Source organism: Erithacus rubecula, assembly GCF_903797595.1.
Source record: "Erithacus rubecula genome assembly, chromosome: 2".
NCBI classification, from domain to species: Eukaryota; Metazoa; Chordata; class Aves; order Passeriformes; family Muscicapidae; genus Erithacus; species Erithacus rubecula.
This window is the reverse complement of record NC_136685.1, coordinates 9528346-9542227: the sequence shown is the minus strand read 5'-3', so window position 1 is coordinate 9542227 and position 13882 is coordinate 9528346. Positions and strand designations below refer to the sequence as shown.

The 13882-nt window shown below is 41.5% G+C and overlaps 2 protein-coding genes across 4 annotated transcripts in view; both read right to left on the bottom strand.

Moving 5' to 3' along the window:
• Positions 1–2970: 2970 nt before the first annotated feature.
• Positions 2971–4476, bottom strand: TTC32 (tetratricopeptide repeat domain 32). The gene is made up of 3 exons (XM_079298895.1): positions 4320–4476; positions 4085–4245; positions 2971–3396 (listed from the first exon to the last, which is right to left on the bottom strand). Exons 1-3 carry the CDS (start codon positions 4430–4432, stop codon positions 3269–3271), a joined length of 402 nt encoding a protein of 133 aa, XP_079155021.1. The 5' UTR covers positions 4433–4476; the 3' UTR covers positions 2971–3268.
• Positions 4477–5186: 710 nt separating this feature from the next.
• Positions 5187–13882, bottom strand: part of WDR35 (WD repeat domain 35) — a 47769-nt gene continuing 39073 nt past the window's right edge. For 2 of the 3 annotated variants that reach the window (XM_079297907.1, XM_079297905.1), the window contains exons 20-27: positions 13234–13380; positions 12025–12157; positions 11261–11371; positions 9982–10146; positions 8830–8970; positions 7890–8046; positions 7044–7284; positions 5391–6108 (exon numbers count right to left, since the gene is read on the bottom strand). In XM_079297907.1, coding sequence (XP_079154033.1) covers positions 5958–6108; positions 7044–7284; positions 7890–8046; positions 8830–8970; positions 9982–10146; positions 11261–11371; positions 12025–12157; positions 13234–13380 — 1246 coding nt within the window. In that variant the 3' untranslated portion in view covers positions 5391–5957. Of the gene's footprint in view, positions 6109–7043; positions 7285–7889; positions 8047–8829; positions 8971–9981; positions 10147–11260; positions 11372–12024; positions 12158–13233; positions 13381–13882 lie in introns of all 3 variants that reach the window. The other variant, XM_079297906.1, reaches the window with a different exon arrangement.

Here is a 13882-nt window from a genome sequence, read left to right as displayed (position 1 = left end):
TCAAATGGTCACAACATGCTGGAAGTGGGGCTTCCAACTTGACCAGATCTCTCAGCAAACTCCTTTCATAAAAAGCAATCAGACCTTTCATTCTGCATGAAAGCCACTGGCTGGGGTTGAATCTGTTTCACTGATCCAGCCCCTGCCTCTGCTAAAAGGATGAGGCAGATGAACAGTCATCTGCTGACATAAAAGAATATTGGATATTATCCTCCCACTAGCAATCTTCAGCTTTGAACATCATTTTTGCTTTTCTGAATCCTTCTCCTCTCTGACAGGCAACAAAGAGCATGACCTGCATAGCTGAGCTTGATGAGATAGAGGTGTTCAATCCCCACAAAATTGGAATAGTGCACCTTTCTCTCCTCAGTCACTTTTTAACAAGGTTACCTACTAGATAAGAAGTGCAGCCCTCACTTGTAAGAGCCCAAGAGTTTCAGGCTTTTCATGCTGCCTAAACCTCCACTTCTCACTCAGAAGGCAGGCACATGGAAGAGGCACATTCTGGCTATTTGACAACCAAACCCTTTGGTCTCAATGTGCCACAGCTCTCCATCTGAAAGGCCCTCCTTGTTCTCCTTTCTGCACTCACATTAAACATGCATGAAACCTTCTCACACTGCTCAGTGCCCTGCTAACTTTGGCTTTGTGTCAGCTTTTCCCACCTTTCTGCAAAAGCAAGGGACAGGCCCTGCAACACTGATAGTTGTGTGACAACTCCTCCTCCCACGTTGCAGTAGGACAAACAGAGTCCTAGGGAAAAGCACAGGTGATGATGTTACTCTTTGACTTGCTCTCTAAGGCAGTGATGTTATTCTTTGACATTCTGTAAGGTATTATGGAATTCACAGGGTTTTTCATAAGTGTAGAGGTAAATCATCAGGTGAGAACAGTCACTCATTGCCAAATTAACCGTGGCTACAAGGGACAAGCCAAACAAGAGAGGCTGCCAGTGACAGCTGTGGAAGGAAAGTCAAGGGTTTGGGACAGTAGGTTTATAGGTAGGAGATCTTGGGAAAGCAGCTGAGAATTATTCACATTGAAATATTTCTGGCCAGAGTAAAGAGAGTCACGGTGCATTAGCAGCAAACATCTGTTTGACTTACTGGTGTAACCCCATGACTTCAGCAAAGGCAGTGGAATGGGCAGGACTGACCCAGGAGCTCCATGAGGTGTGGAATTCTCACATAGAGACAGCCCCTAAAGCCCAGTGAAGGTATAAAGCTACAGCATCTTGCATTGCAAAGCTTCCAAAGCACACAACCCTGCTCCTTTTGCAGGCTGAGATTGCCTGAATCTCACAACACATTACATAGAATTTGATTATTTTCCATTAGGCTTTTAATTCTTAAAGTTTTATAACAGGAAATATTGCAGGACAAGGGGAGTTACTAAATACATACTACTCTTCAAGTTTTGGGGTTTTTTTCTACTTTATATACTGAGCATTATGCCCTATGGTGTGGAATATCCCTTTGGTCAGTTTGGGTCACCTGTCCCAGCTGTGTCTCCTCCCACCCTCCCAGGCATCCCCAGCTTCCTCCCAAGCATGGCAGTACTTATCAGAAAAGGGCCTGGCTCTGTGCAAACCCTGCTCAGCAATAACAAAAACATTTCAATATTATCAACCCTGTGTTCAGCACAAATCCAAAACACAGCCCCATACCAGCCACTGTGAGGAAAACTAACTCTACCCCAGCTGAAACCAGCAGGGCTAGTTACTAATTTCAGGCTGAAAACCAGAACTAAGTACTCGTGTGCATGTGAAAGGAGAAAATGTGAAAACCCTACTGGCCAAAATTACCTTGAAAGAACTTCAGATTATGCTGAACAGCATGATGACAGCTCATCCTTTCACAGGAGAGACAAGGAAATACTGTGGAGAATTGGCAATTGCTTTCCAGCCCAGTGCTGTACTTTTGTGCCAAAAATTGCATGAGAAGTAATTAAGCAACATTCACAAACCAACACAAGCTGGAACATTATCTCTAGCATCTTTGTTTTCTAAAATACTTATTCACTGTTAATATTTTGATCTATATACTGTCGTTTTAAGTGTTCTGTGCAGAACCACACCTGTGATCTCTCTTCCCACAGTAAAATTTAAGTCACATTAATTTTTTAATTGTCTTGGCACAGTCAGTCAGGAACATGTTTAATTCTAGCTCACCTTCTCACCATTAGTCAAGAGTTGGTAGGATTTCTTAGTTTTTAAGACTGAGGTGGCATTAAGTGTGTCAAGTCATTGAACAATTATCTGTATTGTTTGGAGACAGAACACCAAGATAAATGGTAATGAAGCATGTGTTTAATATATCAAGAAATGACCAAAATTAAGACTTCTGAGGAGGACACTGCCTATTTCACAAACTGTGAATAGTCACATCCTGGTATATGTACCATATTTCTGTAACTTCAAATGGCTGCAGTCAAGTGTCAAGAGCATGAGGTAACTGCAGCATTTTCTCAGCCCCGTTTCAAATTTGCTCACTGTGGCTGTTGCAGTTTTATCCCCACACTGAAAGAGATCCCAGTGAGGCTGCTGGGACGGGCATCCAGAGGCTCCAGGCTGCTCTCATGACTCACCCAAAGGGTCTCACCATCTTCAGTGAGCCCTGTGCTTGTGCAGGCTCCAGGATCACCCATGGAGGAACTCACCATAAGCAGAAATGCCACTGTCATAATTTGATTTAAAAAGCAGAATTCTACTGCTCATGTAGGCTATCTCAGAGTATTTAATTAAAACTGACATTGCCATGAACATGCAAGGCTGCTTCTTGCTGATGATTTACAGATTTCAGTAATGGTCCCTCCTACCACGTGAGAAATTGAGCTCTCAGGTATTCACAGCTAGTTCCATCAGGTGGATTTCACAATGTATTTTTCAGGGAATTGATCTCTTCAATAAGACAGAGAAAGCCACAGTTCCTCCTGTGAATATTTTCTACAGTAAACTCTGTACACGAGATATAAAAAATACACGTTCATTTCTTTTATTTTCAATTAATCCGGACAATACATTTATTATAGAATAACCAAGTATTTCTGTACAAAATCTGTACATATGTCTCACAGAGATCAACATCATACTTTCCCTCAAGACTAAAAATACCACATCTAGTTTATTTTGCAATCATAATCAATTTTTAACTTGTTCACCCAAGAATGAAGTTCTTCAACAGATGTAAACGATCTTCTGTTTTATCCATCAATGACAAAAATCACATGTTTAGGGGAATATTTTCACATCATATCACTACCTGAATTTTCAATAACCCCGCTTCTGCTTTTCTTCTTTATCAAGAATAGCCTGTTTTAGACTCAATGCAGCATCTTCAAACTGGGGGTTTAACTCTAATACTTTTCTGAAATCTTCCATGGCCTCATCAAAGTCTCCTGTCCCAAAAAAGAAAAAAAAAAGAAAAGTAAAATTATCAGTAACTGCTCATACTCACAAACCTCTCACTACTCAAGAACATCTCCCAATACTTCCACCCACAAAGTAGCAGCTGCTTCCTGGGTATTCTACACTTGGATTCTCCCAGGCCCAACTGGGAGCCAAGGGATTTCACACCAAGAACCAGAGTTATGTATTTCTGAACCTCAAATGGACTTAAGGCTCAGCTCAGCCAGTTTACCCCCCAGAGAAGGAGACAAAAAGCCCACACCAATAAAGAGGCTGCCTTGAAGCTGGCACACAGGCAGAGCTCCCAGCCGGTGCCCAAGGCTCCATTCCCCAGCACCTCGAACTCTGCAGCAGCCAAGCTCCAACAAAAGGCACAGGGCTGGCACTTTGTGATGGCATCACCGAAAACGGGGCAGAAATCCGCCAGAGGCGGCGGCAGACACTGGGAGTCGACAAGGCTGCGCCCACTGCAGCTACAGCCGCTTGGGAGGCGCTTTATCTCGCATTAACAGCAGTGCTTGAACTGGCTTGTTTTACCCCAGCGCAAAGTTTTCCTGGGGTCACCCAGCCCTCTCCTGCTGCTCTCCACGAACAGCACGTTTCGACTGACGGCAGCAGGGGTGTGAGAGCGGGCGGGCAGCAGCTGCGAACCCGCCCGTGCCCGTGCCCGGCCCGTACCCAGCCGGTAGCGCACCAGCCCGCGGTTGTAGTAGGGCACCTCGAAGCCGGGCTGGCACTCGATGGCGGCCGTGAAGTCCTGCAGGGCGGCGGCGAACTCCACGCGCAGGTAGCGCACCTGCCCGCGGTCGTTGAGCGCCGTGGCCAGCTCGCTGCGGGCGCTGCGGGCACAGAGGCAGCGGCGTTAGCGGGGCCCGCCCGGCGCGCCCGCCCCGCTCCCCGCTCCCCGCGTTACCCCGCGGCGCTGCCGGCGATGCAGCGGCTGAGGAGCTCCTCGGCCGCCGAGAGCCGCCGCGCCCGCAGCTCCGCCCGCGCCGCCGCCAGCAGCGCCGCCGCCTCCCCCGCCATCGCGATGACGTCACGCGGGGCGGGCGCGCCCTGACGTCACGGGCACGCCGGCGCGCGGCCACGTCAGAGACGGCGCTGGGGGAGGGAGCTGCTCGCACAGAGGGACACGAAATACTCACGAAATACAAAAACAGCGAAATATTCCCGTAACAAGCAGCCGGGCAGGCACGGGGCTGCGCCTCTGCTCCGCTCGCGTGAGACCCCCACCGCAGCACAGGCACGGCGGGGAGCGGGGCCGGAGCTGCAGCACCTCCCCTCAGGACACAGGCTGGGAGAGCTGGGGCTCCTCAGCCTGGACAGGAACCTTCCAGTGCCTAGAGGGGCTCTAGGAGCTGGACAGGGACTGTTTACAAGGGCATAAAGGCACAGGACAAGGGAGAATTAGGTTAAACTACACATAAGGAAGAAATTCTTTACTGTGAGGGTGGTGAGACACTGGAGCAGGTTGCCCAGAGAAGCTGTGGATGCCCCGTCCTTGCAAATACTCAACAGGTTGGATAGGTTTGTGCTACCCGGTGTAGTGGAGGGTGTCACTGGCCTTGTCAGAGGCTTAAAACAAGATGGTCTTTAATGTGCCTTCCAACCCCGGCTGTTGTACCACTGTGATTCCAGGGAGATGGGGTTTATCCTGACCTGGCCCAGGGTTAGGTGAGAGCACAGAAGGGATCCTACACTCACAGCTCACAGCTCCTGTCAGTGCTGGCTGGTGCTGGGGCAGCTCATCCCTGCAGCAGTGCCAGAGCACAGCCCTGAACCAGCAGTGAGGCAGGACAGCAAGACATCATTCCTTGGACCTTTGTGTGTAACAAGGGTGACACTTCCTGAAATCTGTTCAACAGATGCAGGCTGCTCTCTCAAGCTGCATGAAAAATGCCAAGTTCTAGGTTACAACTTCATGGAGGTTTCCTGAACTTGTTGAAGATGACACCACCTAAGCTCAGGAACCCAAGTGACACACTGACTGCTGCATGTTTTCAAGCCCTTTATTGCTGTGGTGGGTTTAAATACACTTGGCAAAAGAAACCAGCACTAACATATGCTTATTGGTATCACTCTAAACAGTAGTACAAAAACATATATGATAATATCATCAAAATTATTGTGACATTATTTCAACTCAGGAATTACTTCCTTCCAAAAACTGTGAATTATGAGAAAACCCAGAAATTTCCTATGGAGTTAGACAATAAAAGGAGCCTTCTCAGAGTGGAACATATTGATATGAGCCTACATTTAACTCATATGGTTTTGAAACTAGGCTCAATATACAATTCAAAAAGAATGCTTTTACCTTAAATCTTTATGGTGTAGCAAAAAATGGAATCTATTTACACAGTCATTTCTTCAGATAAATGGAAGCAGTAAAGGTTACTCTTGTGGGTTTTCCATTTTGGCTTTGGTTTTTTTTTTCTCTAATAGCAGCACTAACTGCTACAATACAGTACCTGAGTTGTATTTCAAAAGATAGTTAACATTTCAGAGGCTGTTTTTAGCAGTCATAAATGCAGAGACAGAGGATTTGTCCTCAGCTTACTGTGCTGTGGCACAGAGGACAGGCATTATAATGGCCTGCTTCTTTGGCTTTCATACAGTGCTTACACACACTGCACATCCAGAATCGATAATCCAGGATAGGGGCTCCCGTTGCAACACACACAGGAAGTTTACCATCTCCACTAGATAAAAAAAAAAGAAAAAAAAAAAGTAAAGCTGAAAGAATAAAAGTATGGGGTGCCAATTATTGATTATTAGTTCATGTAACACTTCACTGTTTAAGTATATAAATCTTCACACCAGAGAATGCTCACCCCCAAAACCATACAGTCAACAAATCAGGAGCAGCAGATCCAAAAGATGGGGTGACAAGAAGCAGTGAAGGCCACAGAAAGGTAAGGCCTGGTTAGACACCTGCACTGCTGTTACACTCCTTCCTCTGGAGTCTGAAGGGTCAGCTTGACAGCTGCTACTGAGATTCTGCACAGCTGCACAATAGGATCTATCAAAACAGGTTAAAATCCTGTTTGCTAAAAGTAAATTGATTCACAACGGATTTCCATATTTACAAGTTCCATGCCCTTAGCAGGAAACATGTCAAATACATTGTTGTGGGTACAGCCACTCCAAGGGCTTATCCCTTAAGTGTGACCTTACTAATTTTAACTTCACATATGGCTCTTTTCATACCAACTACATGTAGGTATTTCACGAAACACTGGAGACTTGTTAGTTAATAATGGTTAAACAGTCCCTTGTTGATACTTTCATCACCCAAGGGTGGAAATGTAAACAGTAACATTCTTACTTTAATGTCACATGACACAGTCTCAAAGGTCCTAGAACTCCTGTGCTTTGTCTAACTGCATATCAAATTAAGACAAAGTTACATCTTTATGCTCAGTTCCTCAAATGCAGACAGTGTCTATTTTCCCAAACAATATACTACTGTATAATGCTTCCTCCAAACTTGTTAACTCCTGCCTCATTCTTGCTCAATACTTGGTTTAAGCAGCAAAGCACTTAATTAATTTGGTCACACACAAAACCCAAAATACAGTGGACAGCAAGAAAAAAGTGATAGTATTATTATAGTATCATATAAAAATAAACCAACCTCTCAAGAACATCATCCAGATCAGATTTTTTGTTATACTTTGGTCTGTATCTTGTGAATATCTCTAGAGCAAGGTCTTCATACTGTTGCCTCTGCTCTGGCGTAAGAGTTTCCAAGGATTCTAATTTAACAAAGGCTTTTGAACAAGTATCAAATGCTCTGTTTGCACATGCACAGAGTGCCAAAAGGGAATAGATTTCAACTGCAGGGATAATGTCTTCATAATCTCTCAAATGAAGAGCTAAATAAAAAAAAGAAATCCAAGGAAATTATTACACATCTTCTCAGAAGTGAAAGCATCTGTATGAAAGTTGCTACTAGATGACAGTATTCATTCTAAAAACTGGACAAAATGAACCACAGTCTTTTAGTGACATGACTATGAAGCATTGCTCTAAAAAATATCAAGAGATTTCACTGGAAATTGGCATTTTCTTGAAAGACTTTCTTTTGGTTGGTTGTTTAAAAAATATAAGAAAGATTTGAAATCTTCATTACTTGGACGAAGTACAAGGCACTATTTGTTTCTCTAATGCCCACAGATTTTTTTTGTGAAGCTCTACAAAAAAAGGAGATCTGATGTAAATTCATGCATGCCTTATAATTTAGGGAGAGAAAGAAAACAGTCAGCAGAACATCCACAGAAATTGACCAATTTACCAGGTAATATTTGGAAAAATTTGCATTTTCTTCAGCAAAGTCCTTTCCAGGTATTGTGACTGCAGCCATTTTTGATACATTATGTGGTTTTGGTTTAAATTCCATGGACTTATTAAGAATTGAAAAATGTGGCAGCTATAAATGAAGCAATGTGCTGTCTTTACAGGGTTGAAAACGAATTCTTACCTGTTTTAAGTGCTGCATCTACAGAACCTTTATAGAGCTGTTTTTGTGCAAGTATGAAGAAGTGGTAAGCCTCTGCTCCTCGCCAAGCATTGTCTGCAAAGCGATTAGTTGAAGAAAGAACATCTTCTTCCAGCAAACCAGCCAAAGCTGAAGCACTCTGAAAAAAAACAAAAAAAACAGTATCACAAGTAATTTTTATATGAAACAGATACAGCAGGAAATGGGCCTATATGAAAAGAATTTTTCTATACTTGGTGATTACACCACTGTCCATGTTTACTCGGAAAAATACAAATGGACCAAATTGTCAGGCATTCTGTCCAGAGCACAGGCACAACATATGGTGCAGATTTTTAAAGACAAATAGCATATACGTGTGTATACAAATACATCTTGTGCATGTCTGCTGCCTGGTTCATAGTTTGGATTAATACTGCATTTCAACACCAGAGCTCTTAAATATTTGTTTAAACTATTTCACTTGTGCATATGAAGATGAATGTGTGAACAGACAAAAAAAAAATCTTCCATTTGCTTCCCCTGTATCTGGACTCATCTCCTTGCTGAATTACAGGCAACACAGCTTAATCTAATCACAGATCACATTTTGGGATCAAAAATTACTCCTAAATGACACAAGAGTCCTGCAGGAAGAAAAAAATCTGTAGTTTCTTTGTATGGGTTTCATTGTTGCAGTGAAAACATTAAAAAAAACTTAGGAAGAAAAATAACTATTAAAACATACAATTTAAATGTTTAAAAATAGTACTTAAAATAATATGTTTTCATGGGGGACTGGCTTAAAGGAAAGCTTAGTTCTTAGCAGGGAAAAGGGTTATTAAAAAACTATTATAAGCTCCCATCAAGATGGCTTGCTTTATTCTGACCTAGCTAGCAGATACCAGAAAGGGGAAAAAAAAAAAAAAAAAAAAGACACTACCTCTGAACTGTTCTCTTTAACTTTTCCCCTTTGTGCATTCTGCATTTGTTCATGACACTGTTCCATAAGTAAGGCTGATAGCACATAAAGCTTTTTAACTCGCAAAGGCTTCGTCCTTTTCTTTGACTCTTCATCTGCAATCTTGAAAAGAAAAAACAAAGGGATTTAATTGTCTTGGACAACTGCAATGCTTGCACAAATCTAGGAAGTCATGCCAAAAATTATTCTGCCTTTAAATGTAATAATTTAGACTGCAAAGAGAACTATAAATGAAAATGTCAAAGTGAAGTATGCACTTTATTCTATATTTATTTAGCTAACATGTATATAAAGCCAGATTCTCAGGAAGGATAAATCAGTGTAACCATGTATAAGTCTAGTGATCTAGTATAAAAACAAACTAAAAAATAGCAAATTTTAAACACATGCATAGCTTTCAATAAGGTCTGGTGGTTTTCCCAGAAAAGAAGAATGGCTTTTGAAAGTAACATATTACATATATATATATATATATATGTGTGTATATATATATATATATACACATTCTGCTATAAATATTTTCTGTAAGAATTACATTATCACTCCTACAAGACTTTAAGCTATGTAGAGAAATCTCTGCAGCCAAACCAAATCAAAGCAACATCTTTATCTTCAAAGCACATCACAGCCATTTCTAAATGAAGGAAATAATTAAATAAATGCCAAAATTTAACTTCTAGTTATTGACAGTGCTTTTTCTTTTTTTTTTTTTTTTTTGTTTTAAGGAGACAAAAATAACTCCCATGGTATCTAAAATAATGCGGACATTGCACCACAGGCCAGTATACTCTTTTTACTAGGCAATGCAGGGCATCAGGACCTTTTCTGAGGTGCAGTTCATCTCCTACTGAAGTGAAAGTCTCAAAATAAATAAATTCATGGTTTGTGTCCCCAAAGTCTCCTCTTCACTAGCTGCAGAAGACACCCAGGGTGATTATTAGAGATACCTCAACTCTGGGAGTTGGGTTCATCTTTGCATAAGTATGATGACATCTGCTTATTGTCTAGACATTGTTAAGAGTAAAATAACCCCAAGAGAATAAAAGTAGCACAGAAATAGTAAGAGCTAGTCCAAAAAACCCAGTCATTTGACAAAAATAAAACCTGTTATACCTTGAACATGAGTTTAGCAGCTTCAAAGAAATAATTGGCTTTACGATAGAGTTCTATGGCATCAAGGATTTTATTCTTTTCCAGTAAATGACTTGCATATCTGGCTAACAAGGAACCAATCTCTTTCATATTGTGATTTTTAGCCAGCTCCACAGCTTTATTCCACTAGAAATTAAAGCAGACAATTATTAATCTCATTTTTTCAAACAGACTCTCAAAACAAACCAGTTATTCATCAACAGATTGCAATGTTTGTGTGTAATATTTAATCACCATTTTGAATCAGACTACTATAAAATTAACATAAAAAACAAGAGAATACAAATGATTACATCATTGCCAATTGTGATGCAGCAGTACTGAAAAAAATGCTGGACCTCTGTTCAAAACCACATGTAAAACAGTTGCTTCTACTTTCATAAAAGCTATGCAAAATCATTTCACTGCAGCTCATAGCTGGACATGTGGATTTCAACACTTCTGATATTGCTTAAACCAGACTCTCAAAAGCATGTCTGAAAGAGGATCTCAGCTCAGTAGCTTAAAGCACACAGTAACACTTTACTTATCCTTCTATACACCTCATTTTTTCTGATCTTTGTTGAATTTTCCTGATCTTCAGTGGTTTGGCTACTGTGTTTGCCCCAGATGAAAAGTTTGACAGAATTGAGATATTAATTGAATCTCACACCTAATAGCTCTTCAGATCCATAAACTAAGACATTGTTCACATAAATCCAGCCCTAGTCAGTCCTGCCATTCCCATCCATCGAGTTCCTCACAGCCATCCTCAGATTTTCCCTTATGTGTGTTGACACAGACATTTGCACAGGGTAAGTCATACCAGGAAACAGCTTTAGTCATAAACATGCAGATCAGTTTCCAGCTCAGCTTTTTCCAGCTACATCCTCATGCAGTCACAAATCTATCTGCATTTATACAAAGAAGGAGGAGGATGTAGAAAATATGCAGAATGAACATCCATCTCTTCTCCAGTCTTCTCCCATTCCATCAGAAGGCAGCACATCCTAGCTCCACAGAGGCTACAAGTGTCTGTATGCTGAGCATGCTGCCCACATACCCTGCATGTAGGTTTGCACTGGCCCTCCAGTGGTCTAATGTTAATCTCAGAGAACTGGCTTAAGCACTGAAGTGTGAATGTTCCAGAAACTAGGAAAAATTATCTGACACTTAACAAGGATTTGTATTCCACTGGGCATTAGGACAGAAATCTCACTGTTAAACTGGTACTATTACAGATTATTGCCTGCTGTTTTACCTGGTTGAGATGCACACAGGTATCCACAGCATCCTTTGGTCGATTGCATTTCAGAAAGGCTGACACAGCTTGCTCACACATCCCCACTCTCACAAACATATAAGCTATATCCTGCAAAAAGCATCAGCACTGGATTAAATTCACTTCCACAATTTTAGAACATTGTGCAGCAACAGCAGCACTCCTGTTTGGTTAATTTAAGTCCAAGAGGGTAGGGAATGGATTGTTTGCTTCATGGATCCTGTGAAGGCACCAGGCATTGTTGTAAATCTTTAGAACAGTGTGCTAGTCTCACACTCTGCTTCTAAATTCAAGAAAGCTATTACAATGAGGTTAAAAGAAGATGCTATGTCTTGGTTTACTAGAAAAGGCATTAAAAGAGCATGTTCTGTATTTTCCAAGGATTTTGGATTAAATTAACCACAGCACAGTTTTAAATTAGCTATTACTCAGTAATTTCCTGCTACATATACACACCTATACCCTATATATATCCCACACACCCTATCCCATCTACTTCCCTTCCTTCTAGAGTATTGTCAGTCAGGTCTTTCTGGGAAGCTGGGACAATAAGGGAAAGGAAGAGTGATGGAGTATGAAAATAACAGTAAACCTAGAGATCAACACCACAGTAACACCATTGTACTTAAGTGAGTAGGTCATACATTGCATTCCTTCTCTCATTCTTAACCCTCCCAAGATGGGAAATTTTAAATAAATAGTTGGGTATAAGACAATGAACAATAAAGGTGCTTTTTGCTTACAGGGAGCAATTTATGATTCTCTGGAAGTGAGTTGGCCAAATTCTCCAGTCCTTGGTAGTCTTCTAGCATGTAGTAACATTCAGCTAAACGTTCCTGGTTTTGTCCTTGCACATAGTACTGTACAGCATTTAACCTAATAAGACAAAAAAAATGTGGTGCCTTCTGATGTATAAACACAAGAAAAGTTTTAATTCTGTAAGCCTTCCACATTTGCAAATTTAAAATCACATTATTTTAAATAGGTAACTTTGCTTGAAAAACTTTCATGGTTACAATTTCACTGTTTTTTGAAAATGCACAAAAAAATTTCATTTTCACAGATCATTATATTAGAAGTGTAGCAATATTGGTTCTCTGACTAGCCTAAGATTAGGAAGTCAAGGAATTCTTAAAGCTGTATTCCAATATCTGCAGAGATGAGGGCAGACAATGGACAACTTACTGCTAAACTTCCAGAAAAGGGCTTTACTGTTGTGTTTCCTTATTTGAAAACACAAGCACTGAAACCTCCAAGACCATTCTCTAAAGTTATCTAAAGCATCTAAAAGTCATCTCAAATTTCAAAATCTTATCAGAAGTTTTCAGCTGCATTGTGACTATACAGTTTTGATAATGGCAATACATAGTGGAACTGTGGAACTCTTAAGACATGGGCTTAGAAGGAAGGCAACAAGAAATATTAACGAAAGAAATTCACTGCAAGTTTATTAGCTATGAAGACATTACCTCTGGATCAGTAAGCACCTGACTGCAAAAATGTGCTCTGGAGAAATACCATTGCAGGTGTGCACTGCCCTTAAAATCTCTCTTGGGTGCCCAGTTTGGGCAACAACTGCAGACAGATCCAGGTCAGAGAACTCTGGACCTTCTCAAATATTCGTGGTTAGTAATTCTGTACTACTTTTAATTACTTTTGGCTTTTTTAACACTTTCTATATCCAGCCTAATGTAACTGTATAGGTATTTCTCTTGCCTTCCTTCTGGCAAAGCAGAGATTTATATCACCTTTGCCCTTTAGGTAGCTGATAACAGCTCTCTGCTTATCTTATCAAGGAACCATAAAAGTGTGAGCTGAATGTCATTATTCCACAATTATCCAATGTATTGCACCCTGACTTTCCTGCTGTCTGTCCCTCCTCATCAATGAGGTCTGGTCAGCAGTGAATCATTTCCCGAGCTCCGGCTGCGGTTCCCGCGGAGCACCCGCACCATTTCTGCCGGTCGGCGAAGTAATCTCCGATGGCGTTGTGCGCCTGCTCCAGCAGGGCGTCGTCAGCGCCGCCCGAGCCCGCCTTCAGCAGCTGCAGCACGCGGAACCAATCGCCCAGCTTGATCCGCAGCCCGATGGCAAGATCTCTGCACGGCAGGGACAAGTCACACACAACAAAACAGCAAAAAGCAGCCAAAAGTATTTTTGTGTTCTTAACCTGCAGTGCAGGTATCAGAGTGATCCCAGCTTTAAACACTATTCCATTAAAGCAGATACTCAAGAGAGCTCACAGGTTATATCATGTATCAGCCACACTCCTGTGTCAGGAGCTCAATGAGTGAGACAGTTGGGCTGATGTTACTTCAGGTTCCCTCCTCCTCTGTTCATCTATAAGAAATGGCAGCAGCTGCAAAAGGCTAAAAGCAGAAGGAAGGTGAGGGGAAAGATCAAGAAACAACAAATATGGATAATGGAGGCTAAAGCTGAGATGTAATAAAATGGATATCAGAGACTTCTCTTCCAGGTTCAGGGTGATTTTTGGATAAAGGAGAAAGGACTCAGCAGTAGTTTTTCCTTTTTATTATTCATGCATACATATGACTCACTGTGTCTCTGTCTGGCGTGTTTTTTCCAAACAGAATAATTCTA

What these genes read in the sequence shown, in the direction of transcription:
- TTC32 (XM_079298895.1), bottom strand. Translation starts at nt 4,432, where the DNA reads ATGGCGGGGGAGGCGGCGGCGCTGCTGGCGGCGGCGCGGGCGGAGCTG. An exon ending in ATCGCCGGCAGCGCCGCGGG is followed by an intron (nt 4,246 to 4,319) that starts GTAACGCGGGGA and finishes CTGTGCCCGCAG; the next exon opens with CGCCCGCAGCGAGCTGGCCA. An exon ending in GCTGGTGCGCTACCGGCTGG is followed by an intron (nt 3,397 to 4,084) that starts GTACGGGCCGGG and finishes TTTTTGGGACAG; the next exon opens with GAGACTTTGATGAGGCCATG.